This window comes from Aethalodelphis obliquidens, unplaced genomic scaffold, assembly GCF_003676395.1.
Source record: "Aethalodelphis obliquidens isolate GAN/ISIS:26980383/991018 unplaced genomic scaffold, ASM367639v1 scaffold26, whole genome shotgun sequence".
NCBI classification, from domain to species: Eukaryota; Metazoa; Chordata; class Mammalia; order Artiodactyla; family Delphinidae; genus Aethalodelphis; species Aethalodelphis obliquidens.
Window position 1 is genome coordinate 6,049,210 of NW_020837970.1, and position 22,707 is coordinate 6,071,916.

Consider the following 22,707-nt stretch of genomic DNA (forward strand, 5'->3'; position numbering starts at 1 on the left):
TCTCCTAGCCTTTTAATTACACTTTCAAACAGGTTAAGAATGCGAGGAATATCAAGGAGATTGGCTCCAGATGGCAGAGTAGAGGACGTGTGCTCACTCCCTCTGGCGAGAGCACCAGAATCACAGCTAACTGCTGAACAATCATGGACAGGAAGACACTGGAACTCACCAAAAAAGATACCCCACATCCAAAGACAAAGGAGAAGCCACAATGAGATGGTAGGAGGGGCACAATCACAGTAAAATCAAATCCCATAACTGCTGGATGGGTGACTCACAAACTGGAGAACACTTATACCACAGAAGTCCACCCACTGCAGTGAAGATTCTGAGCCCCACGTCAGGCTTCCCAACCTGGGGATCTGACACAACCTGGCGGTGCAGAAGGGAGAGGCACAATATATTTAAAGTGATGAAAGGGAAGGACCTACAGCCAAGATTACTCTACCCGGCAAGGATCTTATCCAGGCTTGATGGAGAAATCAAAAGCTTTACAGACAAGCAAAAGCTAAGAGAATTCAGCACCACCAAACCAGCTCTAGAACAAATGCTAAAGGAATTTCTCTAAGTGGGAAACACAAGAGAAGAAAAGGACCTCCAAAAACAAACCCATAACAATTAAGAAAATGGTAACAGGAACATACATATTGATAATTACCTTAAACATAAATGGATTAAATGCTCCAACCAAAAGACATAGGCCCACTGAATGGTTACAAAAACAAGACCCATATATATATGCTGTCTACAAGAGACCCACTTCAGACCTAGGGAGACATACAGACTCAAAGTAAGGGGATGGAAAAAGATATTCCATGCAAATGAAAATCAAAAGAAAGCTGGAGTAGCAATACTCATATCAGATAAAATACACTTTAAAATAAAGAATGTTACAAGAGACAAGGAAGGACACTACATAATGATCAAGGAATCAATCCAAGAAGAAGATATAACAACAATAAATATATATGCACCCAACACAGAAGCACCTCAATACATAAGGCAACTGCTAACAGCTATAAAAGAGGAAATAGACAGTAACACAATAATAGTGGGGGACTTTAACACCTCACTTACACCAATGGACGGATCATCCAAACAGAAAATTAATAAGGAAACACAAGCTTTAAATGACACAATAGACCAGATAGATTTAACTGATATTAATAGGACATTCCATCCAAAAACAGCAGATTACACTTTCTTCTCAAGTGCACATGGAACATTCTCCAGGATACATCACATTGTGGGTCACAAATCAAGCCTCAGTAAATTTAGGAAAATTGAAATCATATCAAGCATCTTTAACCACAACGCTATGAGATTAGAAATCAATTACAGTGAAAAAAACCTAAGAAACACAAACACATGGAGGCTAAACAATACAATACTAAATAACCAAGAGATCACTGAAGAAATCAAAGAGGAAATCAAAAAATACCTAGAGACAAATTACAATGAAAACACAACGATCCAAAACCTATGGGATGCAACAAAAACAGTTCTAAGAGGGAAGTTTATAGCAATACAAGCCTACCTCAAGAAACAAGAGAAACCTCAAATAAACAATCTAATCTTAAACCTAAAGGAACTAGAGAAAAAACAAACAAAGCCCAAAGTTAGTAGAAGGAAAGAAATCATAAAGATCAGAGCAGAAATAAATGAAATAGAAACAAAGAAAACAATAGCAAAGATCAATAAAACTAAAAGCTGGTTTTTTGAGAAGAAAAACGAAACTGATAAACCTTTAGCCAGACTCATCAAGAAAAAGAGGGAGAGGACTCAAATCAATAAAATTAGAAATGAAAAAGGAGAAGTTACAACAGACACCACAGAAATACAAAGCATCCTAAGAGACTACCACAAGCAACTCTATGCCAATAAAACGGACAACTTGGAAGAAATGGACAAATTCTTAGAAAGGTGTAACCTTCCAAGACTGAACCAGGAAAATATGAACAGACCAATCACAAGTAATGGAATTGAAACTGTGATTAAAAATCTTCCAACAAACAAAAGTCCAGGACCAGATGGCTTCACAGGTGAATTCTATCAAACGTTTAGAGAAGAGTGAACACCCATCATTATCAAACTCTTCCAAACACTTCCAGAGGAAGAAACACTCCCAAACTCCTTCTGAGGCCGCCATCACCCTGACACCAAAAACCAGACAAAGATACTACAAAAAAAGAAAATTACAGATCAGTATCACTGAGGAAAATAGATGCAAAAATCCTCAACAAAATACTAGCAAACAGAATCCAAAACACATTAAAAGGATCATACACCATGATCAAGTAGGATTTACCCCAGGAATGCAAGGATTCTTCAATATATGCAAATCAATCAATGTGATACACCATATTAACAAACTGAAGAATAAAAAGCATATAATCATCTCAATAGATGCAGAAAAAGCTTTTGACAAAATTCAACACCCGTTTATGATAAAAACTCTCCAGAAAGTGGGCAGAAAGGGAACCTACCTCAACATAATAAAGGCCATATTCGACAAACCCACAGCAAAAATCATTCTCAATGGTGAAAAATTGTATTTCCTCTAAGATCAGGAACAAGACAAGGAAGTCCACTCTTGCCACTATTATTCAACATAGTTTTGGAAGTTCTAGCCACGGCAATCAGAGAAGAAAAAGAAATAAAAGGAATACAAATTGGAAAAGAAGTAAAGCTGTCACTGTTTGCAGATGACATGACACTGTACATAGAGAATCCTAAAGTTGCCACCAGGAAACTACTAGAGCTAATCAATGAATTTGGTAAAGTAGCAGGATACAAAATTAATGCACAGAAATCTCTTGCATTCCTATACACTAATGATGAAATATCTGAAAGAGAAATTAAGGAAACACTCCCATTTACCACTGCAACAAAAAGAATAAAATACCTAGGAATAAACCTACCTAGGGAGACGAAAGACCTGTATGCAGAAAACTATAAGACACTGATGAAAGAAATTAAAGATGATACAAACAGATGGAGAGATATACCATGTTCTTGGATTTGAAGAATCAATATTGTGAAAATGACTATACTATCCAAAGCAATCTACAGATTCAATGCAATCCTTATCAAATTACCATTTTTTACAGAACTAGGATAAAATATCTTAAAATTTGTATGGAGACACAAAAGACCTGGAAAAGCCAAAGCAGTCTCAAGGGAAAAAAGGGAGCTGAAGGAATCAGACTCCCTGACTTCAGACTATACTACAAAGCTACAGTAATCAAGACAATATGGTATTGGCCCAAAAACATAATTATAAACCAATGGAACAGGATAGAAAGCCCAGAGATAAACCCACGCACCTACGGTCAACTAATCTATGACAAAGGAGGCAAGGACATACAATGAAGAAGAGACAGCCTCTTCAATAAGTGGTGCTGGGAAAACTGGACAGCTACATGTAAAACAATGAAATTAGAACACTCCTTAACACCATACACAAAAATAAACTCAAAATGGATTAGTGACCTAAATGTAAGACTGGATACTCTAAAACTCTTAGAGGAAAACATAGGAAGAACACTGCTTGACAGAAATCACAGCAAGATCTTTTTTGATCCACCTCCTAGAGTAATAGAAATAAAAATAAACAAATGGGGCCTAATGAAACTTTAAAGCTTTGGCAAAGCAAAGGAAACTACAAATAAGACGAAAACACAACCCTCAGAATGGGAGAAAATATTTGCAAATGAATCAATGGACAGAGGATTAATCTCCAAAATATATAAACAGCTCATGCAGCTCAATATTAAAAAAAAAAGCAACCCAATCAATAAATGGGCAGAAGACCTAAACAGACATTTTTCCAAAGACGACATACAGATGGCCAAGAAGCACATGAAAAGCTTCTCAACATCACTAATTATTACAGAATGAAAATCAAAACTACAATGAGGTATCACCTCACACCAGTTAGAATGGGCATCATCAGAAAATCTACAAACAACAAATGCTGGAGAGGGTGTGGAGAAAAGGCAACCCTCTTGTACTGTTGGTGGGAATGAAAATTGATACAGCCACTGTGGAGTACAGTATGGAGGCTCCTTAAAAAACTAAAAATAGAATTACCATATGACCCAGCAATCCCACTGCTGGGCATATACCCTGAGAAAACCATAATTCAAAAAGACACATGCACCCCAATGTTCACTGCAGCACTATTTACAATAGCCAGGTCATGGAAGCAACCTAAATGCCCATCAACAGACGAATGGATAAAGATGATGTGGTACCTATATACAATGGAATATTACTCAGCCATAAAAAGGAATGAAGTTGGGTCATTTGTAGAGATGTGGATGGATCTAGAGACTGTCATACAGAGTGAAATAAGTCAGAAAGAAAAACAAATATCGTATGTTAACGCATATATGTGGAACCTAGAAAAATGGTACAGATGAACCAGTTTGCAGGGCAGAAACAGAGACACAGATGTAGAGAACAAACGTATGGACACCAAGGGGGGAAAGTGGTGGGGGGGGGGTGGGTGTGTGTGTGATGAATTGGGAGATTGGGATTGACGTGTATAAACTAATATGTATAAAATAGATAACTAATAAGAACCTGGCCTATAAAAAATAAATAAAATAAAATTCAAAAAAAGAAGAATATCAACTAATTAAAGTAGAAGGAATGATAAAAAAAAGAATTCGATAGGCTGTGGGTTATCTTGAGAACCTCATTTTGAGCTCTGCATGTGGTCAAATTCTAATACGTAAAATCAAACTAAAATTTCTAAACTAAGAAAAACAGAAGAGACAATTTCTATCAAATCAAATGTCTCAAAGAATGTTCTTTACAAATGGTCAGAGGAATACTGAATGGTTCAGGATTAGCTCTGGAGATGAAGTCCAGAGCTAGCCTTTTTCAGTGACCTGGCAAAGTGAGACTATGTTCATTGGGTTAACTGATAACATTAAGAGGGATAATAGATGAGCAGAATGTGCCTTAATAAACCAAAAAATAAAGGCCCCTCAAAAAGCTGGTTAGGGGGCTTCCCTGGTGGCGCAGTGGTTGAGAGTCCGCCTGCCGATGCAGGGCACACGGGTTCGTGCCCCAGTCTGGGAAGATCCCACATGCCGCGGAGCGGTTGGGCCCGTGAGCCATGGCCGCTGAGCCTGCGCGTCCAGAGCCTGTGCTCCGCAACGGGGAGGCCACAACAGTGAGAGGCCCGCATACCGCCAAAAAAAAAAAAAGCTGGTTAGGGGTTTCCCTGGTGGCGCAGTGGTTCGGAGTCCGCCTGCCGATGCAGGGGACGCGGGTGCGTGCCCTGATCCGGGAGGATCCCGCATGCCGCGGAGCAGCTGGGCCCGTGAGCCATGGCCGCTGGGCCTGTGTGTCCAGAGCCTGTGCTCCGCAATGGGAGAGGCCGCAGCGGTGAGAGGCCCGCATACAGCAAAAAAAAAAAAAAGCTGGTTAGAAGGGTGTAGCAAATGAAGTAGAACAAAGGGATTATCTAATATAAAGAATCTACTTTTGGGCTTTCCTGGTGGCACAGCGGTTGAGAGTCTGCCTGCCGATGCAGGAGACACGGGTTCGTGCCCCGGTCCGGGAAGATCCCACATGCCATGGAGTGGCTGGGCCCGTAAGCCATGGCCGGAGCCTGTGCTCCGCAACAGGAGAGACCATAACAGCGAGAGGCACGCGTACCGCAAAAAAAAAAAAAAAAAGTCTACTTTGTTAAGGAACCAATGTTTCGGTCTCTAAAATAAGAGGCTACTACCTGCTTAACACAGAACTGTGTTTATATAAAGAGAAGTTTAGAGTAATCTTTCTAGATTCATATTCAAGACTATCTTTGTTTTGGAGACCAGACTCCTCCCTTTTGGGGGCTCCATTCTAGGCCCTGTATAATTTCAAATGGAAGCCTCCAAGTCATCCCAGCTCACAAGCTGTTTCTACTTATTATGGAGTTGGGGCAGGAGGTACTGTTTTTCTCATTGAGGTAACTGAAGGCAGTACCCAACCACAATAAGAAATATTAAAAGAACAAATAAAAAGTAGTATTAACAAGACTTAAAGACAAGAAACCTACTATTCAAATGTTTTAACCCTCATTGCTTTTCCCAGCTTAACTGAGTCAGTGAAGAGGACTACAACGAATAATTTGAGTAACTATTCTGTGAAAATTAACACAACAGTATCAAAACAAAATCCTTTCCACTACCATATATTTGAATAGTGAAACAGCTGCAGAGTTAAATGATACAACAGAAATTAATCAGGTCAAATAAAAATGAAAAAGATTAAGAAATAGTAATATCACAAGCTGAACAGATCAGCTATAAAATGATATTTTAAAAAATAGTGTAACAGCAAGCATTACGAAGATCTACATGCAGAAACATGAAGTATCAAAGGAAGGGCAAAGACAGAAGAAATTACAATGAAAAATAAACAAGCTGAAGCAAAATGATTTACCTGCATTTATAGAGACAGAACAGACAAGGACCCCGTCTCCTAGTTCCCAAACCAGTGCTCTTCTAATTATGCCTTGACAATTACCCAAAATGATGCCTAAATAATACAGAGTAGTACTGTTTTATAACTCATCTCTCTTAAGAAAGAAGGAAATAGATTCCATCTCTGCTTAGATCCAGGAAACATTTCAACTTCTTCTTGGAAATGTCTTAGAAAGATAAAAGTAGGATGTTACATATTAATAATACCTAGTAAAATAACTACCAAATGCACAAAACCTGGAGTCAAAAGGTCCAGATTCTAGGTTCTGTGAGATACTGGGTTGTTGACAAAGTCTCTGAATCCAATCCACCTGTATAATGGAGGAAATACGACCTACACCTCATAACGGAACTGAATTAATCAGTAAGAGCAAATACATAAAGTTCCTTATAAAATAATAAAATGTAGGTGAAATAAAACTCAGTTCAGGTAGTCTAAGGGCAAAGGGAAGTGAAGAAGAAAGCTGTCAAGGAAGGTATCTTATTCTAGAAAAAGTTGTGTCAAAGGAACAAAGATCCCTTCTCTTTGCCACTCTGGCCCCATTCTTCCTGCCGAGCCCCTCCCCAGAAGCTCTTAGAAAAAGGCTTCTGAGAGCTGGAGTTAGGGGTTTAACACAGAGTAAAGGAAGAGGACATCAGATGAAGAACGCAATGACAAAAATACAAGTAACGTGGCCCATCATTTTCAATCCAGAACTGCTGCTTCAATAAAATAAGCACCGTTTCATAAAATAAGTGGTCCAGATATCATAAACAACTACAAAGAAAAACTAACTCTCCCCCCAAACCCATAACCCCAGTCCAATCATGAGAAAAACATCAAAAAGACTGCAACAGAGGGGCATCCTACAACATTCCTGACCAATACTCCTCAAAATTGTCAAGGTTATAAAAAAACAAGAAAAGTCTGAGAAACCATCACAGCCAAGAACTAAAGAGGCATGACAATTAAACATACTGTGGTATCCTGGACAAGATCTTGGAACAGAAGAAGGACCGTAGTAAAAACTAAAGAAATCTGAATAAACTATGGGCTGACTTTAGTTAACAATAATGTACCAGTATTGGTTGATTAATTGTAACAAATGTACCATACTAATGTAAGGTAGTGGAGACGACTCTATCTGCTCATTTTTTTCTATAAATCTAAAACTGTTCTAAATATACAGTCTATTTTTTTTTTTAAAGTAGACATGAGGATATCTGAAGTTTCAGGAAAATTTGACCAAGCTCTCTCAGGACCATTACATTCTTAATGAACAACAGTCTGGAGTTGAAAATGCAAAATGGCAGAAAGTTTTTAGTCTGAGATCATCCAATCATTTGCCCAGGAGACATTTTGTGAGCAAAAATATTAAGATGGTGGTTTGCAGACTTTAGTATGCATCAGAAACACCTGGAGGGCCTCTTCAAACAAAGGCTGATGGGCTCCACACCTGGAGTTTCTGATCTAGTAGACCTGAGTGAGGCCCATGGATTTACATTTCTAACAGGTTTCCAGGTAATACAGATGCTGCTAGTCCATGGAGCACACTTCAAGAGCCACTATATTAATGATAATAAATAAAGAAAAATGAATCCCTGAGTTTCTATAGTACTTATTGATGATTAAGGAGAAGGGACTATAAACTATGTGATAAAATTATCCAACTAACCAAGGAGGGGAAAAGAAATTTCAGAATATAAAAGTTATAAAACGTGAATTATCATAGGAAAGAGTGAGTTGTACAATCTGCTGACAACGCAAGTAACACAAAACCAACACAGATCATTGTAAAGGACAAATATACAAAAATACTGCACTATGATATATGCAGCCTATGACATAAACTTGTACTTTAATGACGACATGAAATTGAGTACACTTTAAAATGTGGAAGAAAAACAAAAGCTTTGGAAACTAAAAAGGATATTCATTGCTGGCTTAAAAAAAAGAGCAAGTATAAAAGCAAAAATACAGTATTAAAGATGTTAAATATGCATAACAAACCAAAGAATAAACTAAGAATAGAAAAGCCTGTCTTGCCCTGGATAAAGCAGAAGTTTATACTTTGAAAAAGACAGAAATTATGTATCAGAAGGAGAAACTGCTGTGTATAGCTCAGAAGGTGACAGACTACTGATCAAATTCTATATGGCAAAATTTATATTCAAAGAGTCCGGGATTCTTTCTACTCATCTTTCAATTCATCAATTTCTCTAAAGTAGGCTACTGAACTTATTACACTGTGACTCACAGACCCCCACCCCGACTGCAATGGCAAGGGGATTATCCCATCCGGGCTTTCTCAGTGACAGTAGCTTTCACGGCTAAGGCAGAGACCCCAGCAGAACGTGGGGCCATGCAGTCAAGCCAGTGGAGCTATGGGTACTGGGCCTCCTGCCCACATCTCTTTTCAGGAAACACTTCCCTTTTGTTAAAATAAAGGTGAGAAATAATAATAATAAAGGCAGTCTTTCTTTTCTTTCTACCTGCTATTCCTGAGTAGGATTTCTCTGCTCTTTATCTCATGGCAGAAGAACCAAGAACACAATTTTCCCCTTTTGACTCTAAGAACCTCTCCCAATCCCCCTACCTCCCAAAATAATTAATTACATTAACTTTTGTGAAAAAATTAGTATTTTGCTTTTCAGTTTCAGAACTAAGTACCACTTTTTCCCATAAAATTATTTATTTCAGCTACTGAATGTACCAAATGTCAGGATATCTCCCTGTTAGTACTCATTTACTCATTTCAAAATAAAAAGCTGCTTCAACTATTTTTCCATTTACATTATGCTTATGAATTCTGCCTAACTCAAGATGTATACATTTAGATACTGTACAGGCATCACTTTCTCCTATACTTTGTAAAATTCAATCCATCAAGAGAACTGCTTTTCATTTCAAGTAGTAAGTCAAGACATATATAGATAAACTACCTGAAGGCGCTCCAACCCAAGCCAGACCAAGGACACCATCATCAAAATCTCGGTCTGTGAAGACATAGGCCAAACAGTAGTCATCATGATTCTGCTCAGAATTTAATTCCAGAAACTTCTCCACACCAATATTTGGAAAACGGAAGGGATTTGTAGGGTCCTTCTCATCAGCAGTTGTGTTGATCTAAAATCCAAAACAATGATTTTAACAAGCAACCAACGTTAGCAGAGCCTTAGTGTAAGTAGTATCTACCTGGACAATATGCTTGGGGCCCAAGGAAGTCAGGCCTAAATTAAAGCTTCTACAGTTATTCCCACTACCTCCATCCCTGATCTAATCAGAGAAGCCAAAAAGGGAGGAGGGAAGGAGGGAGGGAGGAGGGAAGGAAGGAAGGATGGACGGGTAGGGGAATTAAAACTGAGTATATTACATTTCTGAGCAAGTGTTCACAGATTCCTGAACACTGAACACTTGGGATGGGAAAACAAGTTCTGCTTTCAAAATTTCCAATAAGGAAGTACAGTTGATGAGTCTCCTTTAGTGCTAATCTCCTACATATGATGACAAGTATGACATAAAACCCTATATTTCAGCTAATTAGTATAACATAAAAGAAATACTGAACCCAAAACTGTCAATTCAGCAGACAAATCATATTCTTGGTTCTCCTTGCCTAGAGTCATGAGTCAAGCACAACTAATTTCAAGTTCAATCTTTTCCCCTGAATGTGAGCATGAATTTTTTTTTTCTTTGCCAATTCGTTTCTCTTATTATTTCAAGCTGAGTTCCTCCAGAATGTTTCCTTCCACACTTAGCTACTATACTCCTGGGTGCAGGTTCCTCCTTCACAATATGAAGAATAATTAGTTCTGATACCAAACTTCAACTAAAACAAAAGCTTTCATTTACTACTCATTGCTTCCTTTCAGAGACCTCTGCCTAACCTCTGAAGTCCTAGAACAATTTGGTTTTCCCCAAGTAAGTCAGAGAATTACATACAAGATTGTTGGTAGAGAATAAAAAGGAATATGTATGAGAGTAAACATTGCTTAGAAGGGAAATCTCAGTCTATTGAAAATATCAGTGATAAGGCTATTATAGTTAATAAAATGAAAACTATAGGTCTTTTTAGGATCCACATCCTTCAGTAAAAACCAAGGAGCTTACAAACAGGATGGTAGAAACACCACTGAAGGCAATTGCCTAAAGACAGATATGAGATCATCTGGTTTATCCATTAACAATTAACCAGAAACAATCAGTTATGGTCATCTAACACACACACACACACACACACACACACACATCCAAAAACAAGAACACTATAAAGGTAGCCCATGCTTAGAGACATGCTGCATATCGCTTTTTCCCACTAAACATAGAAATGAAATTCTCTGATACTTCTGTAATATTGGCTACAAATAAAAACTGCATCTAAATTTTAGTTACCTATATTAAAATGGGATGATTAATTTTTTCTTAATAAATTTATTTATTTAAACTAAAGTTTTAATCTCAGTTAAAGGCCTGAAAAACAACTAATTGCCACATAACTTTTTTTTTTTTTTTTTTTTTTTTGGCGGTATGCGGGCCTCTCACTGTTGTGGCCTCTCCCGTTGCGGAGCACAGGCTCCAAACGCGCAGGCTCAGCGGCCATGGCTCACGGGCCCAGCCACTCCGCGGCATGTGGGATCTTCCCGGACCGGGGCACGAACCCGTGTCCCCTGGATCGGCAGGCGGACTCTCAACCACTGCGCCACCAGGGAAGCCTCACATAACTCTTTTATATACATGCATCTATTCATAATGCAAATTATTTTAGTCAAACAAATGTGTTTCACTAAAATTTGTTCAGGTGTTCTCTACTTTTCACTACTTTGCATTTCATTGCTCTGTCTACTAAATAGCAATATTTATAACACTTATCACTTTTACTTGCTCATTTAAAGGTTTATATTGCTCTCAAAATACATGAAAGCAATTGATTACAAACAGTTCTTATACAGTATATCGAACCATATTTCACCTTAAGGCAATCCAATGTAATAATTAATCATGTCACTTCTAAAAGTAAGGACCACTTTCAGCTATTTTTTAAAATATATTACATGTATGTACTAAAACTATAATCTAGTCAACAATATTTTAAGAAGAATAAAAGCACAAAATATAAAGAAACCCTGTGGGGTATTCCCTGGTGGTCTGGTGGTTAGGACTCAGCGCCTTCACTGCCAAGGGCCTGGGTTCGATCTCTGGTTGGGGAACTGAGATGCCGCAAGCTACTGGCACAGCCAAAAAAACGCTGCACAGCCATGTGGCACAGCAAAAAATAAATAAATAAATAACATTAAAAAAAATAAAAGCCATTAAAAATAAATTTTTTTAAAATAAATCCTGTGGCAAGTACTTTTGTAAAATGATGATTTTTAAAACCCAGGTTATCTAGCTTATAACTCAGATTCTTAAAAGCTTTATACTTTGAAAGAATTCATATTTAGAAAATTTTTGAAACAGTCCAATTTTTTAATAATAATATTTAGTTATTAACAATTTATAACAGTAAAACTAAGAATCAGTAGTTCTGGATCAGTATTTCTCAAAATGTGCACTGCAGGTCTTTGGAGTTTCAGCTGATGTTAATACAAAAAGGTTAAATTAGCTTAGAAAAATATGGATTTATTTCCCAAAGGATTTCTCAAAACTTGAAATACATTAGTGTGCACTGTTAAATTTCAAGAGGAAACAGTATTAAGTGTTTTTCCAACTTCCAATTGTATTTAACCACTGTATCTATCCTTCCCTCCGCTGCCGCATCAAATGGGACACACTGTGAAATATACTGCATAAGGCAAATCTGAAGAAACTGGGGAATAATATCAGGGAGAAAAATGTCAAGTACAGTATCTGCAGTTACTTAGAGCGCTTTCTAACTGGTATGTTAATCAGATAGATAGAAAACAGTACTTTCTACCATACCTCTTCTGCAGTCCAGATTAAAGCCCTATAGATTTCATTAAGTCATAAACCCAAGTATCCCCTCTGTGTGTGTGTAAAACCCAAGAGTAAAGCTAACCTGCATCAGCACATACAATTTAACTATTTAATGCATGAAGATGAAGTAAAAGTCAAGCATTTTTCTTTTTGTAAACATGATCCTTATTGTTTCTCTTTCTTAATGTTCTTAACTACTGAAATTCCTTACTTACTCTTATGCGTTTCACCATGAAACTGATATTACGGATTCCAGAGAAGTCTGTGGTCTGGTAAATTGTATCAATCGCTTTAACATGACTGGATATCTATTGATTTAAAAAAAAAGACATTTTAGAGGCAATGTTGAAATGTGAAAAAGACTGTGAATTTCCATTTCCCAAATCAAGAATTATTCATATTCCACCACATTCAAATTTTAAAATGTCAATATCATATACTAGATGAAAGGATGAAAAAGATTAGTGAGCTGGAACTGAGAAGGGAAATTCAGTGACTTTTCCATATTTTTCTCTGGCCAAAACCAAACATGTACTCTTGCCTCAGTCATATATTGGGTTGGCCAAAAAGTCCCTTTGGTTTTTAAGTAAAAATAAAAGACATTTTTCATTTTCACCAAGAACTTTATTGGACAATGTATTCACCATTTTGTTCCACTACCTTCTGCCATTTTTCAGGCAACTTCATAATTCCATTCCCAAAACTTTTTATCTTTTCAAGCAAAGAACTGTTCCAGGTACCTTTTACAGTCTTCCAGAGAAATGAAGTTTTTTCCATTAAGAGAATTTAGTAAAGACCAAAATAAATGGAAATCTGAAGGTGCACATAAATGGAAATCTGACGAGGATGAATCAGAACTTCCCAGCCAAGCTGTAACAGTTTTTGCCTGGTCATCAAAAAAACATGCGGTCTTGTGTTATCCTGATGGAAGATTCTGTGTTTTTTGTTGACTAATTCCGGACGCTTTTTGTCGAGTGCCACTTTCAGTTGGTCTAGCTGGGAGCAGTACTAGCTGGAATTAATCGTTTGGTTTTCCGTTAGGAGCTCATAATAGAGGACTCCCTTCCAATCGCACCATCTACACAACATCACCTTCTCTGGACGAAGACCGGCCTTTTTTTTTTTTTTTTTTTTTTGCGGTATGCGGGCCTCTCACTGTTGTGGCCTCTCCCGTTGCGGAGCACGGGCTCCGGACGCGCAGGCTCAGCGGCCATGGCTCACGGGCCCAGCCGCTCCGCGGCATGTGGGATCCTCCCGGACCGGGGCACAAACTCGTGTCCCCTGCATCGGCAGGCGGACTCCCAACCACTGCGCCACCAGGGAAGCCCTCGAAGACCGGTCTTTGGTGTGGTTGGTGGTGGTTCATTTTGCTTGCCCCACGATCTCTTCCATTCCACATTATTGTACAGCAGGGGTCCCCAACCCCTGGGCCGCGGACCAGTAGTGGTCCTTGGCCTGTTAGGGACTGGGCCACACAGCAGGAGGTGAGCAGTGGGCGAGCAAACGAAGCTTCATCTGCGGCTCCCCATCACTCACATTACCGCCTGACCCATCCCCCCGACCCCCATCCGTGGAAAAACTGTCTTCCATAAAACCAGTCCCTGGTGCCAAAAAGGTTGGGGACCGCTGTTGAACAGTATCCACTTTTCATTGCCCGTCACGATTTGTTTTAAAAAGCAGAACGTTTTCGTTACGTTTAAGTAGAGAATCACATGCGGAAATACGGGCAAGAAGGTTTTTTTCGCTCAACTTTCGTGGAACCCAAACATCAAAGCTATTAACATAACCGAGCTGGTACAAATGATTTTCAGTGCTTGATTTGGATATTTTGAATTATGTCTGCTATCTCCCACGTGGTATAACGTTGATTGTTCTCAATTAATGTCTCGATTTGACTGCTATCAACTTCAACTGGTCTACCTAGCCGTGGAGCATCGTCCAGTGAGAAATCTCCAGCACGAAACTTTGCAAACCACTTTTGACACGTTTGATCAGTCACAGCACCTTCTCCATACACTACACAAATCTTTTTTCGCGTTTCAGCTGTGTTTTTACCTTTCATGAAATAATAAAGCATAATATGCCAAATGTTTTTCTTCCATCTTCAATATTAAAATGGCTACACAAAAATTCACCAAATTTTGATAAATTTTTTTTTAATGCATGCTGATCTGACAGCTGTCACGATACAATCTAACAAAATTGTTTCAAATGAAATTAAAGACAATTAAGCACTACTAGTGACATCTTATGGAAAAAACTGAACGAACTTTTTGGCCAACCCAGTAAAACTTGGTTTCCTCAATTCCATCCTGCAATGTCACACCTCCATGCCTTTTCGCATGCTGCTTCCTTATGCCTAGGGTATCTACCCCTTAGATTCAGCTCAAACATCTTCTGTGAATATCTCCCTGATAATATCAGGACACTCAGTCGGTCTCTGACTTTAGTCTTTCCATTGATGCAATAGTACATATTCTGTAAGTTTTGTCCACCATTTACTATATGGTAGGCGCTGTTTTAGGTGCTGGAGGTACAGGGGTAAACAAAATTGAGAAGGTCCCTATAAATTTACAGATTTATTCTAGAAGGGGAGGAAGGGAAGGAAGTAATACAAATACAAATAACATACATTCAGATTTTGCTAAATTCTAAGAAGTGGTAAACAGGGTGATAGAACACAAAAAGATCCTCTTTTTCCTAGCTGACTCCCAACTTAACTCTCTGGCTTCTAAACCACTCTATATACAACCTTCCCATCTTCATTTACAAAAAGCACTCTTGCTACCACTTATGTGAAAACATGCATATATATATATAGGTTCAAAACTATTTTCGAAGAAATTATATAAACATAAATAGTCAAGTAAAAGCATTAACAATAATAATTTCAAAAAGTAGCCCTAGTTGCCAAACAATGATAAAGAATACCATAACACTGCTGATAAAGTCCATTATAAATCTGCTATCTACCCTCAACTTGGCCTAGCAATCCCTTATCCAATTCTCACTGTTCCTTCTCCACCCCCAACAGTGGTAGTTCAAACATTTTTCCACAGATGACTGATCAGACATCTTACTTTACTGAGGGTTCATCTTGATCGCCTGCTCTTTTAACCTTCAAACTTTTCTTTCTTTCTTTTTTAATATTTATTTATTTATTTGGTTGCGCCGGGTCTTAGTTGCGGCAGGCGGGCTCCTTAGCTGCAGCATGCATGTGGGATCTAGTTCCCTCACCAGGGATCAAACCAGGGTCCCCTGCATTGGGAGCATGGAGTCTTATCCATTGCGCCACCAGGGAAGTCCCCAAACTTTTCTATCTTTATGCATTTCTATCTCCCTCAAATGGTAACTCTTCCTTAAAGAGTAACTTTTCTATATTCTTAACCCCAATCTTTACTGGATCTTCAAACACATTGTTTCTCATCAGTTTTTATTTCTCATATCTAACACTGCTTCTCTACTGGATCATTTTCCTCTTCTGACCAACTTCTCATGTATCCCCCTTTCACTCAAATATTCCATATTATTCCTGACACCATTTTTTTTCTGTTTTTCACATCTCTTGAAACCCTAACTGCTCCTGCTAACCCATTCCTTATTGTTCACAATGTTTTTACCCTCACAACTTTATTGAGAGCTTGCTTAAAGTCCATCAATAATATTCTAATAACTAAAAATCAGCTAACCTTTATAATCATTCTTTCTTTTTTTCAGCATTACTGAGGTATAAATGACAAATAAAATGTAAGATATTTAAAGTGTACGTCATGATTTGACATACATATAAAATATACATTGTGTATTTGACATACATATACATCGAGTTAATTACTTTGTAGTCATTCTCTTTGGTATCTCCACATGACACTATTGGTTATGCATTTTGTTGTGAAACTTTGCTTATTCCTTGGCTAATCCTATTTTATCTCCTACCTCTTTAACTATTATATTTTAGCCCATAGCTTCTCCTTGTCATCCTATTCACTATAAAGAGATTTTATCTCCCAGTTCCTTCCCTTTTGATTTCATTCTCTCTCCTTATTTTAACTATCTCTTTTGCACCCTTAAATTCCATGCAGAAAGCTCAAGGCTAACCTCTCCCAAGCTCCAGTTCTACATTTTCAATACCCTATCATCACCATGTACATGGGCTTTTAAACGTGTCTAAAAGTAAGTTCATCACCACCAACAAAATGAGTTTACCATTTATACTAATGACACCTCCACCCTCTCAGTCTCAAATCCTTGGACTCAAAATGCATTCATCAAACTCTCACTGGATACCTTCAAAATGAAGGATATTTTGGGCTTCCCTGGTGACGCAGTGGTTGAGAGTCCGCCTGCCGATGCAGGGGACACGGGTTCGTGCCCTGGTCCAGGAAGATCCCACGTGCCGCGGAGCGGCTGGGCCCGTGAGCCATGGCTGCTGAGCCTGCGCGTCTGGAGCCTGTGCTCCGCAACGGGAGAGGCCACAGCAGTGAGAGCCCCGCGTACCGCAAAAAAAAAAAAAAAAAAAAGGATATTTTGAAGAGTGTCTCCGAAAAATTTATACTTCAATAAGACACAAATGCAGATAGTAATGTAACTTAGAAAGTGTTAAGTATAAGGAGAACACAGAAGAGAAATTAAAGATTCTTATTGGAAAGACTCCTCTACCTTTCCCTCCTTTAAGACCACAAATGACAATTTGACCCTCTCTTCCAAGCTAAGCTCCCAGTGTCATCTCCTTCATGAAATCATTTTCTTACATCTCTCTTTAGAATGACACTAAAATATCCTAACTGGTCTTTCAGTTATTTGTGTTCTTACCTTACATATTTTCTCATATCACAATTGAAAATACATACTCTTTATTTTTCCAAAATGAGATATGCACTAACTTTAATTTTTAGAGGAATATACAGGTATAATGAAACAATATGAGAATATGAAAACTAAAATAGTAGCAAAATTATAAATACCTGGGCAATCACAGCCTCTCGTGTTCCATAATATTTAAAAAACAGATGATCAGTCTGAATATAAAGCTGACAAGTATTTTTTTCAGCTGAAGTTGTACGTTTTTTCCTCAGGAGTTCTGGACCGTTAATAGCATGTTCTTCTTGACGTGTCTATATGTCAAAAAGAGTCATTTCTAATCATCAGTATGCTTCACTGTTATAATTTTATATAGTTAAGAATACACATTATAAACAATTTCACTTTCTACTTTATTATGTAAGACCATAGGTATTTCCTTGCACTGTTAAAAATTCTTCATAAACACCACTTTCAGTCTCATAACATTCTACTATATAGATGACTTATTTATTCAAGCAATTCTTTAACTTTGAAACATTTTCAAAACATACTATTTAATACGTAAATATAAAGCAAGTCTTACAGTAGTTTACAATACTTTGATGTCTTCCTCTACCTCACCTCTAATACCCAATCTATCACCCAGCCCTGTCAGATTTAGCTTCTAAATACTTAGGGCATCTGCCCATTACCTCTAGCTCCATCACATTAGCCCAAGCCACCATCACTTATTACCTAGAGTATTGCAATCTGAGCGATGGGAATCTACCTCTATCCACTTCTGGCCTTCAATCTAATCTTCATACTGCAATCCTTTCAAAAAACAATTTTGAAAATATTACCCACCTGCATTTGTATTTCAATGATTTCCTATGGCTCTAAGGATAAAGTCGTAAACCCTTTATATGCACCACCCAGTCAGCACTGCAGACTCTACTTACCTGTCCAGTTTCATCCCGTTCCATATTACTTCACAGAGAGACCCTACTCTAGCTCTAGCTAGAGTACCCAACTCTAGCTCTCTGTGCTACAGCTACATAGGCCTTCTTTCCAACCCTCCAACACACGGTCTGCATCCTGTCACAGTCTTTTGCACATGGTGATGCTGTCTCTCCTGATCTAGTTAACTTCTTTTCTTCAGACTTAGCAAAGACCAATTCACCCATCATACCACCTCACAGAACCATGTACCCATGTCCTTTACAGTTTATCATGTGGTTATTTGTTTATTTTCTGTCCCCAGCCCACCACCATTACTTCAACCACTAGAATGAGAGTTCTGGAAAGAAGAAATTATCTCGGTGTTTGCGTCTCACTATACTGCTATCAGCTAACACACACTTCACAGGCAAACAGTAGACACTCAATAAGTATTTGTTTAAATAATTAACACTGCTATTGAATCCAAGCACTTAAACATTTGTTGACATCTAAAAGCACCATGTTAAGTGAATTTTGATGACAGAGTAATAGAGAATTCAACTTAAATTAATTAAATTTTAAGCCACAATTCCAAATTTACACTCACATTTTATAATTTCCTTCTCCCTTGACAACTCCATGTTTGACTGTTCTCTTAGTTACTGTCTTCATTGTACTTTTATCTATTTTCGCTCAGTACATCATTCTAGGATGGCAGTTACTGTTTCAGCACATTCCATTGTCTTCTGGTTTCAACTGTTTCCAATGAGAAATGAGCTGTCATTTTTACTGTTGCTTCTCTGAAGGTGACTAGACTTTTTTTATTGGTTGCTTTTAAGAGTATATTCTTTGGTTTTTAGACTTCTCTAATATTGTGCTAGTGTTATTTTCTTTGTGAAAGACTTTTCCTGCGCTAATTACAGGGTTTACTAAATTTGTTGTTTGATATTCTCTGTCATATGTGGAATTCTCAGCCACCATCTGTCCCTATTTCGCTCTCATTTTTTCTCCTTCTGAGATATCAATTACACATACTTTAGACCTTTTTAATGTATCACCTATGTCTCTTAAAGCTCTTTTCTGTATTTTCTACACTTTTGTTTCTAAGTGGTTTACCCTATTTTTTTTTATGACGTACTATTCAGGTCTAAGCCCATCAAATTCTTCGTTTCTGTTGTTATATTTTACAATTCTAGAATTTCCATTAGGTTCTTTTGTTCATTTTCAAATTTCTGCTGAAATTTTTAATTTCCTCTTTATGTACTTGAACATATTATAAAGTCTGTATCTGTGTCTGATCATTTCATTATTCACATACCTTTAGGTTGTTTACATGTCTGACACCCCAGCTATACTGTAAGCTCTCTGAGGGTGTATACCTGTCATTTATTCTTGAATGGCTAATGTTTGATAAATAATTTTTTCCCTCTCACTCTTCCATCATGTTGTCTCATTTGCTAATGTGCTGATTATTTTGAACTGAGTGCCAGACAATGTGCATGGAAAACCGTAGATATAATCTGAGGCTTCAAGTAATGATATCTTTCTCAGGAGAAGATCTGTTTTCACTTCTGGCAGGCAATGAGCCTTGGTGCACTAGTAATCCTCGATTACCTTAATCCAATCAGAGATTAAGAAGATGTGGTGTGAAACTTTAACCCCTGTGAGGGGAGGCAGAACACTTTCTGATTCACCCTTACTTCTAGGGAGCAGCCCTTCATTCAAGATCCCAACCTGAAGTCCCGAAATAGTAGTTTTATCTTTAGCCTCAAGAATCTGGAGGGTTCTATTCAGCTTTTCAGTCTCTTAGCTACCTCCTCAGGAACTGGAAGATACAGCTAGAGAAAAGGTAGCCCCAAACGTCAGGCTCACCTTCCTAAGTGCCCTCTTTTTTCCCTAAGATCTGGTCCCACACTTCTTCACAGCTTTGTTATCTCTCCAATGCCTTCTAACAAATACACACACATGCAGACACAAACATAACATATATTTTTTTAAATATTCGTATTTTGAGGTCAGGTTGGTCTCTATTAGTTGTTCTAAACAGGAGAAGGACTACTTCTCTATTTCTTGACAACAATACTTTGTCCATGTTATGAATTGTGAATATTGTTTCAAAGTTTATCACTGTCTTCACTTTAAGGTGTCCTTTACTCTTAATTTTCATAGAGTGAAATACATCAATTCTTTAATAGTCAAAGATTCCATGCCTTATTCAACGTGTTTCTCTACTTCAAAATACAAAATATTTTTTAATATCTTCTTTTGTCAAGTATCTTTTCAAATGCTTTTGCCCTTTTTTTTTTTTTTTTTTTTTTTTTTTTTTTTTTTTCGCTTTTTTTTTTTTTTTTTTTTTTTTTTTGCTGTACGCAGGCATCTCACTGTCGTGGCCTCTTCTGTTGCGGAACACAGGTTCCGGACGCACAGGCTCAGCGGCCATGGCTCACGGGCCCAGCCGCTCCGCGGCATGTGGGATTTTCCCGGACCGGGGCACAAACCCGCGTCCCCTGCATCGGCAGGCGGACTCTCAACCACTGCGCCACCAGGGAAGCCCTGCCCATTTTTTAATTGAGGTTTGACCATTTTTTAAAAACTGAGTTATAAGAGTTCTTGTTAGATTCTGGAAAAGCCTTCTGTCAGATATATGTACTGCTGACATTTTTCTCACAGTCTGTGGCTTCTTTTTACATTTTCTTAACTGTATCTTTTGAGTTTTTAATTTTGACAAAGTCGAGTTTGTAATTTTTTTCAGCAGGGTATTTCTGTGTCCTAAGAAATTGTTGTCTATTCCAAAGTCACAAAAATTTCCTCCATGTTTTTATCTAGAAGTTTATGTTTTAGCTTTAAGCATACAGATTTATTATCCGTTTTGAGTTTATTTTTGTATAAGGTGTAATGGTATAAGTTGAGGTTCTTTTTTTTTATGGATATTCAACTGTTCCAGTACTATCTGTCAGACTGCTCTTTCGTCCTTTAAATTACCTTGGGACTTTTGTGAAAATCAACTGGCCAAATGGATATGGACTCTCTATTCTGTTCCATGACCTGTAAGTCTATCCTGAGGTCAAGATGACACCATCTTGATTTACTGTAGCTTTATAGTAAATCTCAAAATCAGGTAGTATAAGTCCTCTAGCTTTTGTTCTTTTTTGAAAATTGTTTTGGCTATTCTAGGTCCTTTACATTTCCATATAACTTTGAAAACCTGTTTGTCAATTACTAGATAAATCCCCACTAGGGGATTATATTTGGTTCTTTTATTATAATTACTATTCTCTTTGTTTTCATAGTTTTTTGAACACATTAATATTAGTTGTTTCAAAGCCCTCATGTGCTAATGCCTGTAATTTCTAGTCTGTTTCCATCTGGGTGGTATTTTGTTCTGATTATGGATCACCTTTTCCAACTTCTTGAGCTTCTGGTCGTCTAGCAATGTTTTCTGAACATCTGACATTCTGCATGCTACATCGTTGAGTATCTGTATTCAGTGTCCTTCTTTAACAAGTATTATTGAGCTTTGCTCTGACAGGCAACTAATTTACTTGAAAATCACCTTGATCTTTCTGAAGCTTGGTTTTTCAGCTTAGTTAGGACAGGTCTGGAGTAGCCTTTAGTCTAGGGTGAGATTAGCCTACTCCAAGCATGGCTTGGGATCTCTACCAAGTACAATTTCTGATTGTTGTTTCAGTTCATAGATTCCTCAGTAGTTTTTCTTTCTCGGGTAGTTTTCTCATAGAATCTCACCCTGTGCATGCACAGCTTAGAATCCGGCTAAGATTCAAGGCGACCCCTGTGCAGATATCTAGAGCTTTTTTTCAGCATAGCTCTCTCCTCTCAGGTACTATGTCCATAAATCCAGATACCTCAGTCTTCCAGAACCTGAACGTATCTCTTCAATTGTGCAACAGTGCTGTGCACTTCTTACTCTTCTTGAAATGCCCTTCATTGTGCCATTCCTAAAATTTTTCCTCCAGTCAAAAAGTCAGGGAAATCACAGAGATACTTATTTCTCCTCTCTCAGGTATCTCAATCCTGTACTGCCTGTTGGCCAATATTTGAAAACAATTGTTTCTTTTTTCTGTTGTTGTTCTTGTTTTGTTTTCCAGTTGTTTTTTGCACGATGGCTAGTTGGATACCAGTTACTCTATCACAGCTGGAAAGGGAGATCTCCACTTACTTGTTCTAAGAGTTTCAAAGTTTTCGTTTTAGTACTTTATAGAGTTTTGTTTTGTTTTAAATATAATGTGAGATGAAGATCCAACTTCATTTTCTCCAAATGGATAAACATTTTCTCTGGCTCCATTTATTCAATAGTCTCTATTTTCCTCCCTGATTTGAGATTTCACCTCTACCACATAACAAAGTTTCATATACGTATGGATCTGTTCCTGAGCACTCAATTTTATTCCTCTGGTCAATTTGTACATCCCTATGCTGAAAGTACACTCTCAATTACTAGAGTCAGTCTTAATATCTTCCAGGGTAAATCTCTCTTTCCTGTTCATCACCTTCAGATGGGCCTCATTTCTTCTTAGCCTTCACTTTTCCTTGTAACATTTTAGACCCATCAAGTGCTGTGAAAAA

The 22,707-nt window shown here is 37.9% G+C and overlaps 1 protein-coding gene across 2 annotated transcripts in view; it reads right to left on the minus strand.

The window, feature by feature from the left end:
• ADAM10 (ADAM metallopeptidase domain 10) overlaps positions 1 to 22,707 on the minus strand; it is a 111,957-nt gene that overhangs the window by 32,102 nt on the left and 57,148 nt on the right. The window contains exons 6-8 of one of the 2 annotated variants that reach the window (XM_027123143.1): positions 17,364 to 17,513; positions 12,615 to 12,707; positions 9,408 to 9,591 (exon numbers count right to left, since the gene is read on the minus strand). In XM_027123143.1, coding sequence (XP_026978944.1) covers positions 9,408 to 9,591; positions 12,615 to 12,707; positions 17,364 to 17,513 — 427 coding nt within the window. The remainder of the gene's footprint in view (positions 1 to 9,407; positions 9,592 to 12,614; positions 12,708 to 17,363; positions 17,514 to 22,707) is intronic. The other variant, XM_027123144.1, reaches the window with a different exon arrangement.